General features: G+C 39.0%; 1 protein-coding gene across 1 annotated transcript in view; it reads right to left on the bottom strand.

Annotated features, from left to right (window-relative positions):
• HAPLN1 (hyaluronan and proteoglycan link protein 1) overlaps positions 1-27,390 on the bottom strand; it is a 79,869-nt gene that overhangs the window by 32,985 nt on the left and 19,494 nt on the right. Inside the window, exon 2 of the mRNA XM_032335812.1 lies at positions 3,356-3,478. Coding sequence (XP_032191703.1) covers positions 3,356-3,452 — 97 coding nt within the window. The 5' untranslated portion in view covers positions 3,453-3,478. The remainder of the gene's footprint in view (positions 1-3,355; positions 3,479-27,390) is intronic.

Raw genomic sequence — 27,390 nt, 5'->3', positions numbered from 1 at the left:
TCTAACATTCTTGAACTTGCCATTAGAAGACCCTTTGTTGAACTCCAGAGGCAGAAAGTGCTGACTCTCTGACCCATGTAAGGTTAAACACTTAAATATTCAGTGTAACTATAATTGCTTTTCACATTGGTTAATGGGCAAATGGTCAAAACATTTCTCTGCTGTCTTAGGACTTATATTTTATAAAGTATATTCTTCATCTCTGAACTTCTTCTGGAAATTGAAAGTCTACACAGAGCGTTTTTGGACCCGATCTAAATATTTTAAAAATTGTGCTTCTGTGTGATTTGGTACGCCATACAAAATTCTTCTTCTTTTAAAAAAAAAAAAATTTTTTTTTAAGACTATTTGAGAGAGGTAGAGAGAGAGCACAAGTAGGCAGAGCAGCAGGCAGAGGGAGAGGGAGAAGCAGGCTCCCCGCTGAGCAGGGAGCCCGATGCAAGCCTCAATCCCAGGACCCTTAGATCACGACCCAAGCTGAAGGCAGATGCCTAACTGACTGAGCCACCCAGGCGCCCCCAAAATTCTTCTTAATGACCTCAAGTTTCAAAGGATTTATAAGTTGTTTGATGAGGCACCTTATGAAATAAGGAGTACAGTCCATTAGTTGAGAGTGTTATGGAGAAAACATTAACAAAAGCTATCTCTTCTGATTGATGGAAGTAACTAAGGAAATTACTCTTCCCTACATTGAGGAGAGTATATGCTATACAAGCGAATATTCTGACTTACGCATTTTCAGCAGACTTCATGGGCAAGTGAAATTTCTTTCTTATGTAAACAAATTGGTTAAACAACAACAACAACAACAAAAATAATGGGAATGAATTGGTACTCATACAATTTTATTTAAAGCTGTGTTTTTCCCCATGAGAAGTTGGAAGAGTTTTCATCACAAGAAAATGCTTTTTACTAGGAACGCTTTGCACAGGGGCCTGCACTTACTGTTTTTTTTTTCCCCCTGGTAACTTGACTTTTTTTTTTTTAAACCCAGTTTAAACCCAGTTTTTTGTGCCTATATCTCTATGGAAGCTTCCATGACAAAATTGGGAGGAAGCCCTCAGAAAAGTAATTAGGTGACCCTTATGCATGAGACTCAAGAATGTACTGAAGCGTTGAACATCTCTACCATGGCAGCCAAGGAGAATTCAAGGTTGATGGGCATTATTCCTCCACTATTATTTGGCCTAGAGAACTTAGAGTACAAAAATAGAAATTAAATGAAAAATGGGAGATAGAAAAGGTGTTTCTGTAGTAATATGAATTTTGAACAATTTTCTATCACTGAGAGAAGCTCATACTGCTTATCAGTCCAATTCAGGAATTTGAGATTTAGATTACTAATTTAATCTGCTGACTGTAAAGTTCATATCAAATTTTAGGAGGATTTCAGCTCCCTTAAATTCCTTCTGGGCCAAGTTTGAAAAATAACAGTTTTAAATGTGAGAAAATCATAAAGGATTTCCGCAAGTAGGAAAGGCCATCTGCTTCAATGATCATCTACTGTGCTCTATGGTTTACTTTTGTGTTGTAAAAGACAACTGAAATTATGGCAGACCACTTGGAGGCGTTTCTCTGAAGGACTGAAGAAAAAGAAAGTTCAATCTGAGTGCAATCATAAAGGAAAAAGAAAACTTTTTATTAAATAAAATAACAATGATGGGTATTTAGAGAAATTTTAAAATAAATTCCAGACTTAGGATCATGTCTCAAGTCACATCTCAGTATCAACTTCCCCAAACAAAGTATAGGCTTTGTAGTTTTATTACTTGAAAGCTGTGAGTAACTTTCTAAGAATATGAATTTACAATTAAAATGAAGTGGAGTATCCAGTCACTTAAAAAAAAAAAAGCGTATTGTATGCAAATGATCTGGATAATTCTGATCACTTGTGTCAAAAATTCCTTTGCACTAAATTTCAGCAGAGTATATGGGGTTGGAAAGGCTGGAGCAACAAAAGTTTTCATTGCTAAAAAAACTCGAGTCTGACTTATAGCCTCCTCAGGAGTATTTTAAAAATAATATTTTCATACTTTGGGTGCAATTTGGACTAAATGTTTTGTACATAGTTAATAATGTAACAAATTTAATAATTACTTAACACTGCTACTGTTAATGACGAGTTATTACTATTTTGGCTGAATTGAATTCTGTGATTAGATGTTCAAGGATGTTCTCCTTCCTCAAGAAATCTCTGTGTGTAAGTGCCGTACAGCCTTTGGGAGACAGCTTTGATTCTACTACACACGTTAAAGAAATAGCTGAGTCAGCAGCTTGCATAGTAAAATTTGTGATTATATAATTCCTTTCCACGGTCCAACACTGGAAAACCTTAAAGCTGTGGGAAGCAAAGAGAACTGAAAGAGAGATGTCTAAAATAGCTAGACACTGTCAAATTCAGAATCCTATTTGTGTAGTTGTCATATACACACGGAAATACTTCTAGCAAGACTTACACTATCATTTGACCTTCACAAACCGTACTTTCCAACAGGGGATGACAGTTTTCTGAGACTATGCTTTTGACCTTGAAGATGTAACTTCATGTTTTATGTCTCTTGGCAAACTTATAATGCCTCCTGTCCCCAAACTGAGTTCATCTAAAATTAATATCATCATATGTTTAAGCTGTTCAGGTCTATAATAATTTTTATTTTAATTATTCAGCATCCAAGGGCAAAGAGAGATGCTGCAGCTCCTTTAAAACTCTCATTGCATAAGTCTCTCAGCTTTCCTAATGCAGGATGTCCCTCATCTGAAGCTGGGACTGAGGAAACAGCTGCATTGTACTGCATGCAGTCTCCAATCTTGCTACAGCTCTCAGCCTTAGGATTCAGCTGAGCTGGACAGAAATATGCAGGAGCAATATATTGGTCCATGGGAAACGGAAACTTTACCAGAGGAGATGGTCACAAGGTGAGTTACTCTCTTGAACCTTAGCTTGTCTGTCTTTCATTTTCACACTGTGTTTCTTAATGATTACTCTCACAGAAATGACCCTACATCCTAAGTTTCACTTCCTCTGTCTCCCTGCTCTTGCTTACATTTAAATAAACTTTATGCCCTGCATTCTACTTAGAAGACAGCCACTGTACTAAAAAGCCTTCAACAATGGCATCAACCCCCTGCCGCTGGATGTTCTTAAGCCATTCCACTTTGATCGTCCTCAATTCTTAGCCCTACTGAAATGCAACGGCAGTCAAACGCCCGCGGAGAGCGAGTTCACCAATTAACAGAAAGGAAAAGAAAAAAGTCAATGCAGCAGAACTAAAATTCAGAAGCCCCAACCAAGCATCCCAACTCCAAGGAACTTGCAATTAATTTGACTTTCATAAGAGAACATGTGTTTTCTTACCTTGGATGTGAATCACTCTGTCATGATCTAGAGTGTAGTTGTCTGAATGATCAGCCCAGCAGATTGAAATCAGCACCAGAAGAAGTAGCCTCTTCATCTTTATAACCCAGGGAATCTTCTTCACTGCGAGAGCATCACATACAAAGAGGCTTGTGAGATTTAGAACCCTTTGGAGTGTTGCACTGCACTTCTTATTACCGCCTTATCATCAGAGAATGGGTCTGTAAAAATATTTAACCCAATCTGTTCAGAAAGTTACTGTAGCTGTCTTTGGAAGCTGAAGACTGCAGCTTTGAACAATTCCAGTTTCCCTTATGTAGCCAGAGTCCAAATCGTGTTTAACTCTATCTTTGCAGAATTCTAAATCTAGAAATTTACATCAGTATTGTTCTGGTATGAAGAATTATAGTTGGTTACAAAAAGATATGGCAATGATACAGAAGGACTTTGAAAATATTTAAATCTCTGAATTGGAAGTATTACTTAACAAAACAATCATTTGATATATGTATATAGGAGTAATCCCCAGTCTAATTAGGAACTGAATCTTAAACTGGGGCAAATAATATTTGCTTGGAAGTTGACATCCTCATTCATTTAACATGTGGCTTCCTAAGCAGGTTAGATTTGCTTGTTCTGAATAGAAAAAAAGAAGACAAAAAATAAAAAAATCCCTGGTGTGAAGCAAAAGCAGCACATTTATTTGAGATTCACTTACCATCTTAAACCTGACTTGGGTCGATGGTGAAGAGTTGAAAATGAGGGACCAACTAGGTTAGAGTCGTGCATGCTACCACTGCAGTCATCCTGATTGATTTTTCATTCATTTCTACCTAAAATGCTGACGCACCAACTTCGAGTGCCAGGTAGGGTCTCTGCAGCCGGCGGAGGCACGGCTGGCTGCAGGGAACATCCCTGCCAGCCTCCAGGGGAATGAGGCAGATGAAGACAAGAACCGGACAGCAAAGCATAGCTCCAGTCCTGAGTCAAAGAGGCAGAGCCCTTGTTTGGCTGTCTTTTATCGCAAGACCAATTTGAGAAAAGGAGACATGCTCCCCCCAAATTTTGTCATCTGAAGGACTCCAACTGATGGGAACCCCATGACCTTGGCCGTATTTGTCAAGCAAGAATCTCAGGGTCGCTCCTCTGCTTTACCGTGAAAGCTGAGGCAAATATTAACAAGGGCTTTCTTTTTCTCTCATGCACATAGCAGCCTTAACAACACTTGGCTATTTTTAAAACTGAAATTACACAGTACTGGCTTCTCACACTAATTTGTTTTTTCCAGGAAAGCCTGACTCTCTGGAATACTTATTAAAGAGCTCTGAGTCTGTTCCTGGAGGTCCTTGCAGGCTCGCCTAGACTTGGGAGCCCGATGATAACACAAGTCACCGGCGTCCCCTGTCTTTTGGGGGACAGAGGCACCTCCCTGCATTCTCCCCACTAAAACTTGGCATCGTTGGGATGCCTGTGGCTTCAGTCGTTCATGTTCGCTTTACTCCTTTTTTTCCTCTTCCTTATGTCACAGAAAGAACATGGTAGATGAGCACATTAAGAAACTCACTTTTCTGGGAAACTGAGAGTGTCCCCTTCAAAATCCTACCTGACTTGCTAATCTTATATTGTAAAGTTCACTTGCTTGTTCCTTCGAGGGCTTTTGGGAAATGATTTTTTTTTGAAGTTATAGATGTTTGTCCATAGAAATATAACTTACAAATATGACCAGTTTTTAGCCCAGAATTGCACTTTTGGTGAATAAACATAATAAAGGTGATCTTCTGGAATTTGGGGTGTAATTGGGGCAATTATATACACAAACAGAAAGCAATGGGCGAACCGGAGCAAGAGGTGTGGGTATGGCACTCTCTGCTTGTCGCGGGAATCGAAGGAAAGGGAAATGTGGAAGAGAGTGTGAGGAAAGCATACGATTTCAGCAGTTGAAGAAAGGAGAAATTCTAAGTGAGGGATCCAAAGAACGGAGGTGGAGACGTTGCTATGTTAATTTTACCATTTGTGTGGTCATTTACAGCATAATTTGCATACACATAATTTACATATACATGCATACACACACGCCCACTTTTAGACTTGTGCATCCTACCACTACAGTCATCCTGATTTTTATTCACTTTTACTCAAAATATATTATTCACAAATTTATGTATCTCCTTTAATTCCATACCATATGTAGTATTTTTTTTTAAAGATTTTATTTATTTGATAGACAAAGATCACAAGTAGGCAGAGAGGCAGGCAGGGGTGGGGGTTGTGGGGGGAAGCAGGCTCCCCGCTGAGCAGAGAGCCTGATGCAGGCAGGGCTGGATCCCAGGACCCTGAGCTTATGACCTGAGCCGAAAAGGCAGAGTCTTTAACACACTGAGCCACCCAGGTGCCCCCATGCCATATGTAGTATGAAAAGTGGTATCACCAAGGGTTCATCCCTTTGAATTAATGTATTAACTGTCCAAGGACTCGGTTTTTAATTGCAAATATTCCAGGTGGTGTGTGGGGGAGCTAAATAATAATTCTAACAGCGGTTCCTTTTAATTGAAAGTCGATTTGCCAGTGCTATGATAAGCATGGTACCTATGATGGCTCATGCAATCCTTGAGACCGTGAGACCAAAACTTCCATATTTCCTGATACAGTTACCTTGCTGAAGGTCACATACCTAGTAAGTAGTAAAGTTTGTATTCGCTTTCAAACAAAAGCAACACCTACTTTAAGTTACATTGACTTTTCTGAAAGTGAAGCTTAATGTGTTCTTTGTTTAATTGCCTTGTTTATTTAGGCTCTTTAACTTGAACCTACTATGGTCTTAAAACTGTAACATGTGTTATAGGTGAATATACACTTTTTGCCCCAAGACTTAACATGGGAGAAGGGAGATGGTATTTTCTTTAACATGACTGTGCCCTGCCTCATTTCTACTCATCTATAATACCATCAGGTGCCATGAACACTGCCTTGGTAGCTCAGATGTGCACACAAAGGCACACACACCCCATCATCATCATCCTCAGTTTAAAAAGCATATTGCAGGGGCACCTGGGTGGCTCAGGGGTTAAGCCTCTGTCTTCAGCCCAGGTCATGAACTCGGATTCCTGGGATCGAGCCCCACAACGGGCTCTCTGCTCGGAAGGGAGCCTGATTACCCTCTCTCTCTGCCTGCCTCTCTGCCCACTTCTGATCACTATCAAATAAATAAATAAAATCTTAAAAAAAAAAGCATATTGCACACTTTCAGTGACTTGTGATTAGAATAGAGATGCATGTTGGTTTGCACTTCCTAGCACCCTGCCTGGCACTCAGGCACCCATGATATGAGAGACGGAGTTATCTTTGCTACCCTGGTAGTGGAGCAACTGTCTTACCTGGGGACACAATCTTCATTGTTTAAGCAAACAGCAGGACAACAGAAGTACTGCACCTGGATGGAGGTTCGAGGACAAGGGCTGTGCCCGCGGTCTGCGTGCTGGGCCTCAGTGAGGGATGCCTCAGGCTTTGCAGGTGGGCATGGGAGCGAATGAATGGAGTCCTGTTTATTTGCATTTTGTAACAACATTTTCTCTGTGTATCCATCTACATTAGATAAAAATTTTTTATTTTTTGATTCGAGTAAAAATCTGGGGAATTTGGAGGACTTTCATACTACCAATTACTACCAGCCTTGAACTAGTGCTTTGTTGAACTGCAACTCAGATGCAGATGGTCCCTTCTGCCAGCCTCCGAAGCCTTGCCGCCTGAGGGCACAGCCAGGGTCACGAGCAGTTCACGTGGAAATGGCCGTGTTCTTGGTCAAAGACCTATGATAGGACTGTAATTTTACATTTCTGCTTTGGCCATAATGAAACCACTATTCAGAAGCAAGATACTGGGGCCAACATAGAAGTCTAATAGTTTGATAGAAACAAAGATATGCTCATACCAACAGTCTAATGGCAAAGTGGCCAATTGCTATTCCTTAAACACCTACTGTGTTACAATTAGTGTTAAGATGGTGGCAACACTTGTGAGCACAAGGTAACATGTAGACTTGTCGAGTCATATTGTAAACCTGAAACTAATGTAATGTCTGTCAACTATACGTCAATGAAAAAATAAGAATAATAACATTACTGTTTTAGGTAATGGGGAACTAAGCCAAGCAGAAGGCATGTGTGCTATTTTCTGTACCGTGAGAGCTATGCCATATATTTCCTGAACAGCTTCTACATGGCTAGGCACTGCCCTGGGAGCATCACCCATTTAATTACTATTTCTCAAAACAACCCAATTGAAGAAGTATGTTATTTTTTTTTTAAAGGTTTTATTTATTTATTTGACAGACAGATCACAAGTAGGCAGAGAGGCAGGCAGAGTTTGGGGGGGAAGTAGGCTCCCTGCTGAGCAGAGAGCCTGATGCGGGGCTCTATCCCAGGACCTGAGCTGAAGGCAGAGGCATTAACCCACTGAGCCACCCAGGTGCCCCAAGAAGTATATTATTTTTTTAAAAGATTTTATTTATTTATTTGAGGGGGGAGAGCACGAGCAGGGGGAGGGGCAGAGGGAGAAGCAAACTCCCCACTGAGCAGGGAACCAGATGTGGGACTCCATCCCTGGACCCTGGGGTCATAACTGGAGCTGAAGGCGGATGCCCCAGCTGACCGAGCCGCCCAGGTGCCCCAAAGAAGTATGTTATTATACACATTTTATAATTCTGGAAATAGAGCCAGTATGGTGGCATTCCAAGCATGTAAAGCAAGGTCCTAGGGATCTAGGCAGTCTGACCCCAGAGTCTGCGCTCCCCAGTGCCATTCATGGAGTGTCCCGTGTGCCCTGAGGATCGCCTTTGGCTGTCCTAGCTGATTCTGTCAGATCTCTTACAGTTCACCCAAGTCAGAATGCTGACCCTCATGCCTCTCTCACTGGGTTATAAGTAGTACCACTAATTACAGTGCCATTTGCAAGAGACATGTTTGAGTTCAAAGTGTGAATGCTTTCCTCACTGTGGGCCCAGGACCCAGGACCTCCCTGGGCCAAGAGGAAGAATGAATGGAAATCTGGACCTGGGAGAAAAACAGATGTAAGGACTAAAGCAGCCAAGACTGAGGAGAGTTTAACACTGTTTCAAGAGTTACCCCTATTATTATATGGAGGATGGTGAGAGTTACTTTTTTTCCTCCACTGAGGACATAATGAATGAAACCATTTTTCAACTTAGCACTTGAAATGTAGTTTAAAAATTATAAGAATCAGGGGCGCCTGGGTGGCTCAGTGGGTTAATTCGATGCCTTCAGCTCAGGTCATGATCTCAGAGTCCTGGGATCAAGCCTGCTCTCTGCTCAGCGGGGAGCCTGCTTCCTCCCCTCTCTTCTGCCTGCCTCTCTGCCTGCTTGTAATCTGTCTGTCAAATAAATAAATAAAATCTTTTAAAAAAATTATAAGAATCAATGCAGAGGTTGCTCAAAATTGAGTAAGAATCTCAGTTAACAGAATTAACTTTGAAATAGACTGAATCATTTCCTCCTTGGTATCTTTTAAGTCTGATCTAGTTAGAGGTGGAAGAGGGTTCATGATCAGTGTTTCTTAAAAATTGGTCAGTGGTGCGATGCAATGAAAACAAAAATACAAAAGAAAGAAAAGTGACTGCCGAAGTGCATTTCTTCACTAGGTTACATTAATTCATTAAAAAATGTGGGGTTTTTGTGAAGTAATTTCTTTTAACCTTTTTTTCCAGTTAGAATGGCCTTTATTTGATGGAATTAAAAATTATAGGCTGCTCAGACTATATTTTTTCTTTCTTTTTTTTTTCTGGTATTTTTTCATGTTTAGCTTTTTTTTTTTTTTTTTTTTTTTTTAAATTAAGAGACAGCCTTGTGCTGGCTCCTCAGGGGCTCTGCTGTTGTTGGTTTTCTGCTCTGAGTCTCCTATCAATCCCGAGGTCACACCTCTGACCCAAATGATAGCTGAAGAATTCAGACTAAGAATGCATTTGAATCGTTCAGGGTGTGGAGGGACAATTGGTTCTTTACCTAAGCACAGGGGGGTAATGCAGAACTGTTTGGAACATACCCAGCACACTCCAGAGAGAAGCCATAACTGGAAAAAAAAAAATCTTTGTTCAGTGATAGGACTCCCCTCAGGGAGTGAGTCTATGCAAACTTAAGGCGAACACAGCATTTCCCCGTTGTTCTGTGAAAGCACAAGCTACTGAAGAAGCTGTAGAGCATTTATGATGCCCCACAGGAGAAGAAGCTGTAGAGCATTTATGATGCCCCTCAGGAGATGGCCAGCCATAGGCCCTTTCTAACCTGGTCATGGTCAACCTTTTGTTTTCTAGGATCCTCATGACTCTCAGAATAATCTGCATCTTAAAAATTATGAGTTATTTCTTTTTCTTTTCTTCTTCCGTGTTTTGGAATCACCTACTTTCTTTCCATTTTCCCGCTGAATTTTCCATCGTTTTATCTTTTCTTGCTTCTCGCCCTTTTTCCATTCATTACATAAGAATCTTACCCAACCTCTCCATTTTTCTCTCCACTTTTCTCTTCTTCTTATGTTTTATAATACTTATCACTGTAAGGGCCTATTTAGCAAGAGGCTTTCATTAAAGTTAAACTGTCCCTCCTCCCCTTCCCCCAGGGGATTCACTTAAAAACAAGTCACGGAAACCAGGTCCAGGTAACAAAGCCCAGATACACGGATACACGGGGAGGGGTGGGGGGTGGGGGGGGTCAGGCCAGGTGGAGACATCTCATCAGTGGGGGGGTGGGGGGTGGGGGTGGGGATTGGGGGGGTCAGGCCAGGTGGAGACATCTCATCAGTGGGGTGGGGGGGTGGGGGGGTGGGGGGTAGGGGGGTCAGGCCAGGTGGAGACATCTCATCAGTGGGGGGGTGGGGGGTGGGGGGGTCAGGCCAGGTGGAGACATCTCATCAGTGGAGGGGATGCATACTGTCTCCCCGGTTACCAAGGAGTATGTGCCCTGCCCTTTGGGAGCCTTTTGGGCGCCAATCCCAACCAAGGTGATAGGCTGGGTCAAATGTCTACTAGGGTAAATTGTAATTCAGTTGGTCACCTGGCATCACTGTGGAGTTTCCTGTGTGTGTTACAATCTCATTGGCCACCTGTGCGTGGCTAGGCCCGACCGCATGGCCTTTGCTCTTAATAACTAGACTGTGAAACAGAGAAGGGTTGCCCTCTCTTGTAAAGAGGTGTGTCCCCGAACGTTCGGTTAGATTCTTGATGCTTGGCACGAAATAAAGCTTTGCTTGACCTTCGCTTTATATCAGTCTCGCTCCTCTAATCACGGACCCATTATTGGGGCATAACAATCACATTAGTTGATATTTGACACAATCATATGATTTATCATCTAAACCAGGGCAGAGAGGGAACAGGAGAACTATTCCTAGCTAGATGGAAAACCAGTAGCATGTGCATTGATTGGAGCTCTCCTAGGCAGATGGGGAGATAAGGTGTTTGTGTAAGGGAGGAAGGAGAGAATTTCATTTCAGTCCTGGCTTGCTTTTTTCTAGTTGTGTGATTCTGACAGAAGTCATTCAGCTGCTTTTGGGTCATGTGTTTTTAGCTATCAGTTGGAATAGTCCATGACAAATGTCAATGTCTCGTACACATTAGTTCATTAGTTATTATTGTTATTATGTGATTTTTTTCTTACTAAAGTGTTCAGACCCTCTATTCTACTCATATTGCATTTTAGGACTGTCCTTCTAGGCAAATAAATTCATGAATTTTAAAGGGATAATTTTCAGTAATGCTTGTTGAAATAGCAATTCAATTCACTTACTGTTTTTGGCTGGCTATTCTTTGCCAGCTCTCTCTTTTTCTCTCTCTCAGAGAATATTGATGGAATTAGGGAGAAACTCAGCATCCCTTCATTTAATTACAGTGCGTTTGTTCATTAACCCAACCATGCCTGCGTTAAATAATTCCTGAGATGAGAGTTAGAATTCCCCCAAGCCAGTTTTATGAAAGGATTCTGCAGTGGTATAGTTTATAAGTTTTCCAAAACAAATTGAAAAAAGGTGTATATGAATAAAAGTATGACTTGTGTTTGGTGTTCCCTATAGTGTTCAATACTGCAAACTTTTGTTGAACACCTGGGTGTGCGGGGGGGGAAGCAGTGCGTACACATATTAACAAGTGTAGGGCCTTTCCTTGTTTCCAAGGAACAGTCTGGCATTGCTGGATGAATAATGAATGGAGTACATATAGCAGGATTCTGACCCTTCTAGACTGCAAACTGTCTAAAACCCTAACCTTAAAGTGATGCTTAGAAGTTGCGAACTTGTCACTCAAAATTTATTTGTTTGCAATACCTTTGCTTAGAATTGTGTTCTCTATCCCAGCTCACGTTGAGGTGGGGGATGCATTTCTAGGTATAAGGAAGATAGTATTATATACTTATTTTCCATCTTATTTGACTTATTTTTCTACTATGAAAACAGTAAGCAGAGTCAACTAGGCCTCTCCAATTTTGTGGTGTGTCCTCTTCAGCCAGGAATCTCTTAAAAGGGGATAATACCACTGGACAGGTAGTTGTCAAAATTCACTCCTATGACAGGAAGGAAAGAATGTAAGTTGTAATTCTAGTAAAAGAGGGCTTTCTTGTCATTGTGTGTTCTTAGTGACTTTTGCATGTAGAGGGCGGGTGTACGCCGACATTACATTACATTACATTACATTACATTACATTACATTACATTACATTACATTACATTACATTACATTCTGACATTACATACCAAAAATGTCTCTTTCCCTGTGTGTTTACCTGGGCGGTCAGTAAGACTCTCCTCCCTAGTCACTCAGGATATCATAGACTTGCTCTCAGTATATTCTAGTATTCTCATGCAAACTCTAGTGGGTAATTCACAATATGTTGGAGACAAAAACTGGTACAATAGGTGGATGAGAAGATAAATGTTCAAAGTTCTTGAGCGTAGTAGAACTCCCTCCAGTAGTTTGGTATGTTTCTGGCAGCTCTGTCTAGACACTATCTGCAGGGCTTCTTACCATTTACTCAAAAAACTTTTCAGTTACATGAGAATTCTACATTTTCAGGGTTGGGCAGGAACCTGGCTTCTACCATTAACAGGGTGTTACAATTAACAGGGTATTTCTTAACTGGATAGTTGTTAGTAGGGGAAGTCGATAAACACGTTGTTAATATATCAGCAATAAATGCATTTTGATGATAACAGTAATATTAAGAGAAAATCAACTTCTTCCCTTCTGTTTATCTTTGGAGAATGTATCCTACTTTTTGCTGCCCTGAAAACCATAGTTTTACCCTAGAAATTAAAAATTGTACTATCATCAACATGAATATTATATTGCTATGCTCTTATAAGTGCATCCTTCATGGAATACAGAAGAAAATATTCATTTTCTATCATTACACATAAAGAAAATGGTTAAAAAAAAATCAAGCCACGTCATGAAAAATTCTTAAAAGATAATTAAATCAGTCAGAGTAGAAATTATCAATGTGGCCACTTCTCAGGTTCTCAGTTTCTTTATATTTTAACATGCTCAGTGCTGCCACAGTGTGTTGGCGTTATAACAATGACCGAATTGTGGGACTAGTAAGTCCATACGGTAGAAGTAATTTTGACTAAAATAAAAGTTTCACTAAAATTTTCTTCATTTCTTCTGGCCTAGAGTAATTTCCTCCCAAACCAGCAATAAAGTGTGTGTGTGTGTGTGCGTGTGTGTGTGTATACTAGCATCATTCTGGGGGAAGAAAGTTTCCTCTAAAAGTGAATAAGCGTGTTCTAAAGACTATTCTTGCTTGGCCTACTTGTGTAAGAAAGACCTTATTTCCTTATTTTATAATTTATTCTTTGATTCCATGATCAAAAATCTCAGTAGTGTCAACAACAAAGCATTATATTAAGTAATATAAAATTAAACTTCAAAATATTTTTTCTTAATGTATAAAGTCAAATGACTTATTGTCATTATCAGTAATAATAAATGATTTCTGAACACTGAACAAGGAATTTGGCACTAAATTAAGAACTCTGCAAAGGTAGACGAATTCCCTAGTGAATTGCAATTCAAATAGAACTTAAGCACATATATTTAAAAGAAACTGAAAGGCCCCCTTCAACCAAAAATGTATAGTAAAAAGGTTTTTCTGAAACACTATAACAGAATGAAAAAAAAAATATATATGAATATTAAGAGCTTAGGTTGTTAACTCATTCTTTCCCTAACAAATAACAAATCCCAAAACAGACTACAGCAAATAAAATAAAACTTCTATTTTTAAAAAATTACTCATCAACATCATTCTAAAATGGAAAATAACTCTTTTCTTTATATTTTAATGTGCAAATATGAACAAAATTGACAAGTGAGAGGACTGCTTTTCAATGTGGGTTATGTAAAAATGAGTTTAGAGTTGAGCGCACACGCCTTCAACTAAACGAATGCAAACCTCTACAGGCATTATAATTTGAAACAAAGGTTTTTAAATAAAATATTTAGAAGTAGGGTTTGAGTAAAAAACTTCATAACATCACTTTAAACTGTTTTTGAAAGTATTTCTAATTGAGCTAGCAAAACAATATTTTAAGACTTTAATTCACAATTTTAGCATTTCTTTAAAAGTTCAAAATTCCAACAGCTCCCAGGTAAACATTATGTTAACACTGGATCTAAAAATACAACCGCAAATCATCTACAAAACAGCTTTGGTGGCATCACAGATGCAGCAGTAACAAGCTTTCTACATAACACAAAATCCAACTCTAAACTCACCACTGGACCCCCATGTAATTCTAAACCAGTTGACAAACAATAAGAATCAGGCAACTCACATACATTTTATACGGTGATCAGACTCTGAGAAGGTGTAGAAAGATTTTAAATATGTCAATCCTGATTTTTTTAAACAAAATGCAAGGAACAGTTTTATGATCGATGATTTACTGAGGTATTTGGTTCTACTAAGTCATGATAAAAACAAAAAAAAATCCATTAATGTTTGTTAGCAGCAGAAACTTCTGTCTCTTCTGGGCTTGGTGCAATCTCCACCTCTTTTGGCTGCCACTTTTAAGGTCTCTTCCAAGACCCTGAAGCAAATTTACGATTGGTTCACATCCTACGTCAAAGCATGATCCTCATCAGAATTCAGTTCCTTGGCTTATGAGTAACAAAGCCTGTTCTAGTCCAAAAGGCTGTGTCTACACAGCACAAAGAAGGAAAATATAATACTCTCCAATTAATTTGGCAGATATCAACAGCTAAGCTCATTAAATTAAATTTCAATTGGTTTTATGAAGTGAGTTACAGCCCAAGAATTCACCTTTGTAGGTTTTTAAGTTACAGTGATATTTCAAAGTGTTTTATAAGTTTTTAAAATGAAGTAATCCTCATTTACATCTTCTTTAGCTGAGCTATTTGTTTATTCTGAAAACAACTAATACCATTTAATCAACCTTCTTTGTAGGCACTGAACCTCTGATTTACTTAGTCACTTAGAAATGACTACCTAGATCCAAAGATATCTACATAATTTGTAACTTTCTTTTATAAATAATAATGCCATTTAATACTTTTGAGATATATAAGTGTTAGGTTTGTCTTTCACTCAGAACCAAATAACCATCTACATGTACAAAACCTAAAAGTATGGGCAGTATTCTTACAAGAAATAGAGAAAGTATGTACACCTAAATCTCAAAGGTTTTCCAATCCTTGAACACCATAAGTTACCATCCCCACCCTTCCCCCAAACCCTTCCTTTCAACCAGGCTCCAATTTCCCGCCACTAGAGTTACCAACACTAAGTCCGCCAAAGTCTTTTCCATTCAAATGTGACCGTGGCTTTGTAAATTTTCAAGAGAGTCTCAAGTCCATACTACTGAGAGCAGTGTAGAGGTACCATTGCTCCTGGTTGGGTTCTGTCAAAGTTCAAAGGAAAGGAGCAACGATAAAAACTACCTTTTCTTCCATAATTTTCATAGAAAGCAATGATTATTCCATGAACATAAAAGATCCAAATTTTCATCACTGCTGAGCAAGGTAGAGTTGAGGATGATTTGTGTAGTAATGACCTTTGAATATTCTCTTTCACCTTATGAACTTTAGCAGGTACGCAGATGTTTTTATACCTAGGTGATGAAATGTAATCCTGAGAGTATAGTACCTAGAAAGCAAGAGAAATGGTTGCATTGCACGACTCTTCAAAAAAGAAACTGCTATCCGAAAACCGTACATATACCTCTCACACACAGCTCTCAGACACTGCAGTCAGACATTGGTAATAACTGCACACCTAAATATAATGTGTAGTGATAATAATTTGTAGCATATACCAAGAGAACCACTGAAGATACGAAGGTCATGGAAAATAAAATGTCACTGGCTGATTCAGAGACTGGCTTCTAAAAAAATATGCGCGCTTTTTGTAAGCAGTGGTTTGAAGGGCAAAAGCCCCTACTGCTGAGAAGCAATCAGAAGAGAAAAGGAGAGAATAAATAAAGCCCTGGAGGAGCAAGAGGGGCATGGGGAACTGGGTGAGAGAGAGAAAAAGAGGAAAGAGAGGGGTAGGAGGAGGGGGGAGGATGGGAGGAGAAGGGGGCAGGGAAACACGGCAGCATGGAAGAGCAGGAGGAGTGTCCCTTTGTGCTAATGGACACCTAAAAAAGCAGCAACAGTCCCTGGAAACGGGAGAAATGACTTGAACCACAGAAATCACAACAAAGAAAAACCCGCCTCAGATAGGCTAAGTGAACAATCTGAGCGGCTTCTGGGAGGGAAAACCCAGCATTATGCAGCTTAAGGGCCCCGGAAGTACGTCCTGTACCACATTTAGTCACAATTCAAGTAATTATCCACTGATAAGTGGAAATAAGGCTTCAGATCCCAAAGCAGTCACCCCTCAGGGTGGCTGCGAAGGATTGAACAGAGCAGAATGCTAAGTGCATGGAGACCTACTCAGGAGACCACTGGAGAAGGGGAAGGGTCTCCCCAGGACGCCGTGCGAATGGTACCCTCCGAGGCTGTGCATTGCAGCAGCCTTGGCAGGCACCTCGCCCAGCCTGGGAGGGGACGGAATGGTTTTACGGAGGAGATGATGGCTCAGCTGGATGGGCCAGAAAAGGAGATAGAGAAGAGGGCAACAGATACTGCTGTCTATCAGGATAGTCTGTACCAAGGAAATGAGCTAGGGAGGCCCTGCGCGGCGGTGCAGTGGCACACAGCTCCACGTGACTGCGAAAGAGGAGGAGACTCACGATGATGACGTCGAAAGCGGGGGCCGGGTTAGACAGGCAGCCAGGCCAGGGACCAGAAGGCCTTGCGCGTCACGCTCGTTTGCACTTTTTCTGATGCTAGCACGTCTCTTACACAATGCTTCAGCACCACCACCACCAGTTGTTTATCTTATCTTTACGTATCTCAAAATAATACCCTAAAAATATAATTGTGAGAGCCCATTACAAAGAAGGATTGTCTTAATCGTGTCATGTATACTCTATTTAGTAAGGAAGGCGGCCAATGTTTTACAAAGGTAAAATGTAAAAATTTCAAAATATATCAGGCTCACTTTTAATTTTGGATTTTCACTTACTCTTCAGAAATGCCAGATTAAAAAGATATTGCTGTATGTTCAGCATCCGTGTAATCACAGAACACACCAAAAATTTAGTACATTTTCATATTGGGCTCTATCAAAAGACTGCCAGCTAGTTTAAAGTAGTTCTAGGAATATTGTATGGGATTCAAGAGCAGAATCCAAGCCCTGGCGTGGGTGCATAACTACTGGAATACAGGCTCCAAAAGGGTAGAAACTATGTGCCACGATATGCTCTGGGATCCACTAGGAGCTCTGGAAATTGGTTTTGCACCGGGCACTGCAGAGTGAGCGGTAACACCCGGTGTTGTACAGTGTGCAACCTGTACAACCCTATGCTGTAGCCCTCTAGATATTTGACATATGACGCACAAATACACACAACTTACCTCTTGAACAAATCATCACATTTCACACGAATGAAGGAAACCCTTATATAATTTTCAAATGATTAATGAAAACCTCAAAGTGATTCCATGCTGATATTACCAAAGTTTATACTGACTGAGGATGAGAATCATCTTTTGGGGGCGCCTGGGTGGCTCAGTAGGTTAAGCCACTGCCTTCGGCTCCGGTCATGATCTCAGGGTCCTGGGATGGAGTCCTGCATCGGGCTCTCTGCTCAGCAGGGAGCCTGCTTCCTCCTCTCTCTCTTTGCCTCCCTCTCTGCCTACTTGTGATCTCTCTCTCTGTCAAATAAATAAATAAAATCTTAAAAAAACCCATCTTTTATGAGTTATGATATTTTATAAAGATACTCCTAGCATCTAGTGAGTTTTCAGTGAGTGTACAATGAAGGAATAAAGGAGATTGGCATCTCTGCCATTTTAAGCATAGCTGATACAAGGGAGAGCCAGAATTAACTAGATTGATCTGATCCTTTCCAGTCTGCCCCAACCTAGTCTGCCATGAGCAAATTTGCATGTTTGCTGCTCATCTGAAATGCCTCATCTCCTCTAACATAAAAACTCGCTTTTGGCCAAGGGCATACATCTGCCTATACCTTCCCACAAATATGTCCGCACATGTTTTTGTAGTCCATTTGTGGGAGAACATAAAGTATAAAGGTGATTAAGGCACTGACACGGGCTCTCGTTGCTAACTATCCATGGCCTTTACTTCCAGAGCCAGTCTCCAGCCCATTTTATTGAGAGAATATTCTCACGCTGATGGAAAAGAAGTGTAGCATAAGCCACTGAAGGCTTCGTGTGAGTGGGTTGACACTTCATCAGTATTTACCATTGTATGCCTTCACCCTGGTACTCTGGAGTGTCTGAAGTTGTACTACGACCAATGGCAGTGTCAAACAAAGATTAGGGATGTAAAATACAGTCAAATATGGGGGTTGGGGGAGGGAAGGAAAGAACAGGAATCGAGACCAAATTACCTATCTCATTTCCTCCTACCTGCTAATTTAATATTTACTTAAGGATTGTGCCCTTTGTTTCACTCCTTGCATGATGATCCGAACTCTGTCTTAAAAAGGGAAAGGAGTGACAGGCCAAACAAAGACGCAGTTGCTACTTGTGGTGGAAAGGTAGAAGAGGAAACAAGACAAGTCTGTCTAATATAATCACCTCAGTGAGGCTTTCTGAACTGGGCTTGTCTCTTCCTACACAGCTTCTGGAAACCTCCCTTGACTCGTATAAGAGGGAAAGACAGTGAAATCCTCAGATTTGAATTCTTAACTGAGTTGGTAAGATCAAGAGCAGCAAGCAAACAAAAAAGCTCAATATCATTGGACTTCAGGTGGTAATTTCTAGCAATGAATTATGAGGCCACCATGTCACCTCTTCATTCTCCTAATGCTGACTGAAAATGGGATAGCACAAATCTGATGCCAACACAGACACATGCCCCATCCCTGACCCCACCGGCCATTTTAGAGACTCAGCAAATGAACTTAGGAGACACTTTGAAGCCATGATGCCGGGGCCAAAGGGTGAGAGAAGAAAGTAAAGCAGGTGGGGTGCAAATAGACACAAAACAAAAGAAGGTCATTACATTTCAGGAATTTCAAAGCATCCACATCTGGAAGTGTGTGTTGTTTTGTTTTATTTTGTGTTTTTTTTTTTTTTTCATTCCTGAATTTCAAGGGAAAAATTTCATTCGTAAAAATGCCATTGGGAGGGAAAAGTTAATAGCTTAAGTAGGTTGTTTGTAAGTTAAGGTAGTTAGGGTGAAAGGTATTTTAAAATATGTACAAAAGAGGAAATGTACTTAAAAACAATGGAAGGCCTACAACATAAGGTTGTATAGGAAGGGCAACTGGTTATTAAAAGGAATTTTTAAAAAACACAGGAAAAGAGACAAAGACAATGATCTCACTGAATCATTAACCTCAATGATCTTGTCAAGTCAAAATCAATTTTTAAAAACTGTAAAATTGGCAAATATTCTTTCAGTATGTAGTGAATGGCCTGAGGAGCCATCTGCTATTTCTCCCAGGGAGAGGAATAGCATGGTCCTCAGTTAAAGAACTTTTGACCGCAATTTGCATTTTTAGTGATAGTTTAGGCAGGTCTTTGCAAAATAACCCATTCAGCAAAAGCATACATTTTGTTTAGTCATCTGCATAGACTGTATAAGTCTCCACTTACTGGCATCATACTCAAAGATTTATTCAATGATATTTCTGAGGCAAGTGTGTAAAGTGCAATCCTTATCGCCAAATATCTCTCAGGATTATGGAATCCAAACCAGGAATGACCTCTTTAAATCTCATTGGACAGCAGTTGATGTCATAGTAATGTGATTAGATTATCATCCCACCGCCCCATCAGAATGCAACTGCCTTGCCCAGAGTGGGTATCTGTCCTCGAATCTCCAGCGTGAACCTGGAAGAATGCCCTCATACTATTTTTCAACTTGTCTGTCAATTTTAATGTTTTAGAACATCTTATTCATTAATCTGGATAATGGAATAAAAAAGAAAGTATCAGGAGAATTGATTAACTTTTTCTTTGTGTTCTTTGGTGTTCCAATATCTAAATTATGGAAATGCATTTATGAGAACATTTCCAGTTCCTGCTCTTCAACTGACATGACACATCAAAAGGCTGGTTTTACCCCATTGGTTTTCATTAAGGTATAAATACTGGAGAGACAAGAATTTCTATATCCCAAAATAGGTGAAATGGGATAAAAAAAGATTTTGCTCTCGTATTCTTCTATTCCTTCTTTTGTTTCCATTCTTTCTTCTTTCTCTCATTAGAACACCCTGATGTCTGGGACATTTTAGCTACTCATGGATCTACCCTTCCAGGCTGTTTCTTCAGACGTGCTGTCCCTACCCAGGGGAAAGCTCTTTTCTGACCCTCTCTGCCCTTGAAACCAGTGTTTCATCTTTCGTCTTCTGTTGGTCTCTTGCTTCTTTAACAATGCCTTTGATTTTTATCTTCTGTAGTGAACGTTTTAGGCAATGGGACAAACATTTCCCTCAAGAAGTCATCCCAGTGACCACGCAGTCACACCGTCCACCTTGGCTGCCCGTTCTGAGGCATAGGCTATGTTTATGTCCGTGTAACAGAGTAGTTCCTGCCATTCTTTATTTGGTTCTCTACACAAGTTAAACTTTTCCATATACACAATGGATCTGGCATGAAATCACTGGCAGAATCCCCACTTTAGGAAGTCCTCATTCTCAATTGTAAAATGAAGTTGCTTCAAAATACTACCGTAATTTGGCAAAGCAAATTCTCTCCAATTACTAAATGCAAATGAAAAACAAATGGTTGTTGACCTCTTTTGTGGGCACCCACGATTGTGGATAATTTCCTGGGATAGTATTTGCCAAATGCAGGTAGCTTTGAGTCTTTCTAAAATTTTTTTTCCTTTTAACTTTGGCTAATGCGTATTTGAGGAAAGCTTATTTAAATGGAAACATCCATATAGACTGGGGAGACAATAACACTGGAAAATGATGCATTCAGGACAATGATGGATAGAGGCAGAAAACTTCTATCACTTTCTACTTATCTACAGGGAGAAGTAGTGACTAGTAATTCCACCAATAAAGCCACAAACCAAGAAAACTAAGCTGAAGGTCACAGCAATATTCATTTGCCAACAAATGTCCATTTGGCCAATAGCTGTTGAAGCTTAGCAGCACCGTGGGGGAACTTATTCAGGCTTATGTACAATTCTTAGTACAGACGTTGCATTAGTACAGCCAAAACTGCCATTTAGAATGAGCTTGCCTGGAGGATTTGCAAAATCTACAATGGGTATGTGGTCTACTTTATTTAAATTTGCTCAGTCCATTAGCCAATCATCCCAACTATTCTGTCGCTGTTTGTAGATTTTCTTTTTTCCTGATGAAATTAATTTAACCATCCTTCCTGTTTGGGGTGGATGGCAGGGAGGGTTTGGAGTCACTGGAGTTAGCCAAGGCCCAAACTGAACATTCTGAGCCTAAATGGTGACTGTTTCACTGTCCAGCTCTTTGGTAGACACAGCCAGAGTAGTAATGACTACCACAGTTAAGGGTATTTGAGTAGTGAGAATAACTAATAATGTCAGCTTGTCCTATGTTTCTCTGGAGGGGATAGCTGCCTAAATGGTTATTTTTTCCAGGCAATAAATGGCCTTGCAACTGAAATACAATTGTTTTTTACCGACCAGCCAAGAAGTGTAAAAAGGAAAAAGGACTCTTTGGAGGAATGGAGTGCTGACCAAGACAACTTTAACTAATTTAGTATTTTGCCTCTGGAAAGCTGTAACTGGCAAGGTGTGAGGGTGGTTAATATCTGGCTGATTTCAGTCTTGAAATTGGAATCAAATATGCAGACTAAGACCAAGTAATGGACAATTTTCTCAGAAGTGGAAGGAGTTCTCTATTTATTACATATCCTTAGATATTTTAATTTATCATACATTGACTTTCATATAGAAAGCAATGTGTGTGTAGGCATCTGTTTACATATAAAAGTAAACCAAGTGATGTGGGAAACCGAAACATTAAATTTCCTTACTATCTACAGTCCAATGACAAGTCCTTGAAATAGGCAGTGTGACATTCCTCTAGGATAATTTGCTAAGGGCAAAAAACCCTTAATACTTTGCTAAGGCCAAGAAGGAACCTTAGCCTGACCCCCAGGATCCCATAAGTCTACTTTAACATGTAAAAATTCCTTTGGAAATTTCCTGTATCTCTACCACGCAAGGTATATGTTGGCAATCATCCCCCAAGCATATGGCCCGCTGATATACATCTGGGGTTCATGCCTAAGGTTTTATTAGATAGTAATAAATGAACTTTTATAGCTGGCCCCCTCAAGTTCCTGGAAATCTTGCTTCCAAATTCCTTAGAAATTTACTCTATCCCTGGGTGCCTGGTGGCTCAGTTGGTTAAGTGGCTGCCTTGGGTTCAGGTCATGATCATATTGATTGGGTTTATTTTTTTAACCCTAAGATTTTATTTATTTATTTGAGAGAAAGCAAGCAAGAGAGAGGGCATGATTGGGGAGAGGCAGAGGGAGAAGAAATAGACTCCCTGCTGAGCAAAGAGCCCTTTGTGGGGCTTGATCCCAGGACCCCAGGATCATGACCTGAGCCAAAGGCAGACACTGACTAACTGACTGAGCCACCCAGGCAACCCTCAACTGGTTGACTTTTAAGTGGTCTCAGGTAGAACATAATTCAGTATTTAAATGAAGTTTGTTGGTTTAATTGAAATAGGTATATCTTTGGAGTTACCGGCTTTAAATATCAAACTTATTCTATCTAGGTTTGTTGAAAGTCAGATAAGCTTGTGTTATCTCTTGCAATTTGTTAGCAAAAAGATGACTTAGAATGATGGTTAATCTCATCGGTGTTGGAGTTTTCATGGGTACTTGTTAAGAAAGCTTTCAGTCTTTGGTAAACTAAAACTGTAAAGTTTGCTTGGGTGATAAATGGGATTAAATTCATTGGACATCTAGGTCTTTCCAAAATAGGATAAAGTGCTAAATCATTGATTAGTGGATATAGGTTTGTGCTTTTGACTTCCTATCGTGAAGAAACTAAGGATATTTGGGTCTGTTGGTAAAAATGTTTGTGCTTAACTTATTCATAAATTTGCTGTCTAAAGAATTCTGGTGTAACAGTTCACAATTAGTTACTACTTATTTTCACTGGAGACTAAGGTTTCTAAGAGTGCAAAATTCTGCTAAATGTAATTAAGCCCAGTGGAAATAAGGGAAGATAGTCTGTATGTGTAAGAAAGACCTAAGGAATGGGAATATATTTTTGATGAAAGTAAAAGAAAGTAATTTTGTCCTAAGTGAGACGGCTTGTTTGGAGAAAAATGGCTTGCTTGGTACAAAGGAAAGTTGTAGAAGGTTTGCGAAGGGAAATCTTTGGAAAGGTATTTTAGTCTGCTTTCTCTCAATTAAAAAGACAAAGTTTTCTTGAATTGTCACAAGTACTTTATACAAATACACACACACAATTAAACTCAGCTAATTCTAAGCCCAAATATATACACATCTTTAAGAAAGTATTTTTTTGTTCCATTGGATTTGTGTAGAGTTTTCCCCTTTTAAAAGATAGAGATAGGAAATTCTGTATTAATAAACAAAAAACCCCACTAAATTACAATTCATTCTTTGTTTGCTTCAAAGTTAAAGAACTAATACTATTTTATATTTACAGTATTATTAGTTCACTATTTTCTTCAAAGAGCTATTTTTTTAAAAAAGACCACCCAGAAGTTTGAACTAATTGAGGAAGCAATCTTCAGCTTACTTAAGAGGAAAGATTGCATGGGACACATTCCTGGCACTAGTCCTCTCTCATATCTATTTGGATATAATGCAAAGGATAATCATTTTGAAAATATCTTGGTCTTTTCTTTTTGCCCTTAAAAACCCAAAGCACCCATAGTTAAGAATCTCAGATGCTTTTTTCAGAGAAATTGTTTCATAATTTGAGGTTTAGAAATGCCAGGAATAAACGAGCCACCCAAGGAGATCATAAAAGCCAAAGTCACAGATGTAGAAACAGGTTTTTAGTAGTGTGATGAATCTGAGTTTGGAGAAAGTGCAAGATGTTATTCAAAGTAGAGTATTTAGGCCATGGAATTCTCATTAGCTGTTTGGTCATGAGAGAAACATCTGTAAATGAGGACTAAAAGGCTTTATGAAAAAATATTGAGGGAACACATTGAAACCTAGAATAAGAAAAATGTTGGGTAATTTATATTTAGAACCAAGTTAATGCTATTTTCTTAAGTACCATTGTAGCATTTTAGGGTTTTTAAATATGAGTTTTACATATCTCAAGAGCCACAAGTCTTTTTTTATAGTTTTTTCCCCCAATTTTTCTTTCTTAAATTATGATATTTGTGTGCCTTTAATTTTCTCCTCTCAGGGAAAAGCTATCCGATATAATTCAGATGTTGGTAAAAAAGTTGAAAACTATATAATTATTTGTTATATATTCAAACATGTTAAAATGACTAATTACCAAATAAATCCTTTAATACTATCCTGTTACCCTTATGAAAATAAGTCACATATTTTTCTTATTACAAGTTTCTATGTATGTGTGTATTATTTTAGAAAACTACAAAAATGAGGAAGAGCAAAAATATGAAAATAATACCATATAGAACTTCTGTTTCTGGGGGCACCTGGGTGGTTCAGTGGGTTAAAGCCTCTACCTTCGGCTCAGGTCATGATCCCAGGGTCCTGGGATCAAGCCCAGCATTGGGCTCTCTGCTCAGCAGGGAGCCTGCTTCCTCCTCTCTCTGCCTGCTTCTCTGTGATCTCTGTCGGTCAAATAAATAAATAAAATCTTAAAAAAAAAAAAAAGAAGAGTCACATGCTCTACAGGCTAAGTCAACCAGGCACACTGAAAAAAATTTTTAATGCTAAAATTAACCCAAAAAAGGAGAAGAAAAGAGCAGGGAGGGAATGAAAACTAGAAGAGGCAAATAGAAAAATTAGCAAGCTCCCAGATTCAGAACCAACCATATCAATATTTATGTTAAATGTAAATGATCCAAGAAAAATTATTAAAAGGCAGAGATTGTCAATTGACTTTAAAAGAAAGATTTAACTGTGTATTTTCTAAAAGATATTCATTTTAAAGGACAAAAATATATTAAAAATAAGAGGATGAAAAACCATATAACATCTAATGTTAATAAAAAGGAAGGTGGAGAGACTATATGAAAATCAAACAAATATTACAGAAAAAAATATCAGTAAGGAAAAGAGCATCATTTCATAATGATAAAGTGATAAAATCTTCAGTAAGGCATTCTAGTCTTAAAAATGTGTATCCCTAATAACGTGAAGATTTTAACCTGATACAACTGTAAGGAGAGATTAGAATATCTCTTTATCAATAATTTATAGAGTTAGTAGTCAGAATAATCAGTAAACATGTAAAAGACTCAGAAACTATAAATCAACTTGATCTCATTGAGATAGTGTACAACATTCTTTCAATAACAGCAGAATATACATTCCTTTCAAGTGTATATCAGGGATGTACCAGGATTCTACAAGATATTACATCCTAGGCCATAAAATAATTCTCTATAAATGTGGAAGGATCCAACTCATGCGAAATATATTCCTGACCATAGTAGAATTAAGTTAGAAATCAATAGCAAAAGGAGAGATGGATACATAGATCAATGGAACAGGATAGAGAGTCCAGAAATAAACCCAAACTTATACGGTTAATTAATCTATAACAAATGATGTAAGAATATATAATGGAGAAAAGACAGTTTTTTCAATTAAATGTATAGGGAAATCTGGACATCTACATGTGAAGAAATGAAGGCAGAAAGAAGGAAGAAAGAAGGAAAGAAACTGGATGACTTTCTTATAAAATATGAATGAATTCATTCAAAATGAATTAATGACCTAAGTGTTAGACCTGAAAACATAAACTTTCTAAAAGAAAGTATGGGCAGTAAGCTCTTGGAAATTACCCTTAGCAACATATTTATGGGTATATCTCCCCAGTGAAGGGAAACAATACAAAAAAAAATTGATTGGGACTACATCAAAATTAAAAGCTTTTGCAAAGCAAAAGAAACTATCAATAAAATGAAAATGCAACCTACTGAATACGCAGAGAGATTTGCAAACGATATATCTGATGAGGGGTTGATATCCAAAATAGATGAAGAACTTATACAGCATAACACCAAAAAACCCCAGATAACCTGATTAAAAGTGGGCAGATGAAATGGAATAGACCGTTTTCCAAAGAAGACATACAGATACTCAACATCACTAATCATCAGGAAAATGTAAATCAGAAAACAATGAGATACCACCTCATACCAGTCTGAACAGCTAGTATCAAAAAGACCAGAAATAAAAGTTTTCATAAGGATGTGGAGAAAAGGGAACACTTGTGCACTCTTGTTGGTAATGTAAATTGTTGCATCCACTGTAGAAAATAGTATGGACACTCCTTCAAAAATTAAAAATAAAACTACTATATAATCCAGTAATTCCACTAGTCAGTGTTTACCCAAAGAAAATAAAAATACTAACCCAAAATGAATACCACCATGTATTGAGGCATTATTTACAATAACCAGGATATTTATTGGATACCTATCCAAATGTTTTAGCCAAATACAAATGCTCCTTTTATTTTTACTGAAATAAAACCGAATTGTATGGTATTTCAAAAAGTGATTTTTAGAAATACAAATCAAAACCACAGTGAGATACCACCTCACACCAGTCAGAATGGCTAAAATAAACCAGTTAGGAGATGACAGGTATTGGCAAGGGTGTGGAGATAGGGGAGCCCTCCTACATTGTTGGTGGGAATGCAAGCTGGTGCAGCCACTCTGGAAAACAGTATGAAGGGTCCTCAAAAAGTTGAAAATAGAGGTACCCTATTATCCAGCAATTGCACTACTGAGTATTTACCCTAAAAATACAAAGGTAGTGATCTAAAGGGGCACATGCACCAAATGTTTATAGCAGCAATGTCCACAATAGCCAAACTATGGAAAGAGCCTATATGTCCATCAGCAGATGAATGGATAAAGAAGTTGTGGTGTGTATGTGTGTATATATAATGTGTGTGTGTATGTATATACATATATACATATATACATACATATATATATAATGGAATATTATGCACCTATCAAAAAGCTATAATCTTGCCATTTGCAATGATGTGGATGGAACTAGAGGGTATTATGCTAAGTGAAATAAGTAATCACAGAAAGACAATTATCATATGATCCCTCTGATATGAGGAATTTGAGAGGCAGGGGGTCGTGGGAAGAAGGGAGGGAAAAATGAAACAAGATGGGACAAGGGAGGGAGACAAACCATAAGAGACATTATCTTAATTTCAGGAAACAATCTGAGGGTTGCCAGGGGATGGGCGGGGTGGGGGGTGAGGAGGAATAAGGTGGCTGGGTAATGGACACTGGGGAGAGTATGTGCTATGGTGAATGCTGTGAATTGTGTA

The sequence above is a fragment of the Mustela erminea genome, chromosome 3 (assembly GCF_009829155.1).
Source record: "Mustela erminea isolate mMusErm1 chromosome 3, mMusErm1.Pri, whole genome shotgun sequence".
NCBI lineage: Eukaryota > Metazoa > Chordata > Mammalia > Carnivora > Mustelidae > Mustela > Mustela erminea.
Note: the sequence above shows the minus strand (reverse complement) of the source record. Positions and strands in the feature narration are given on the sequence as shown.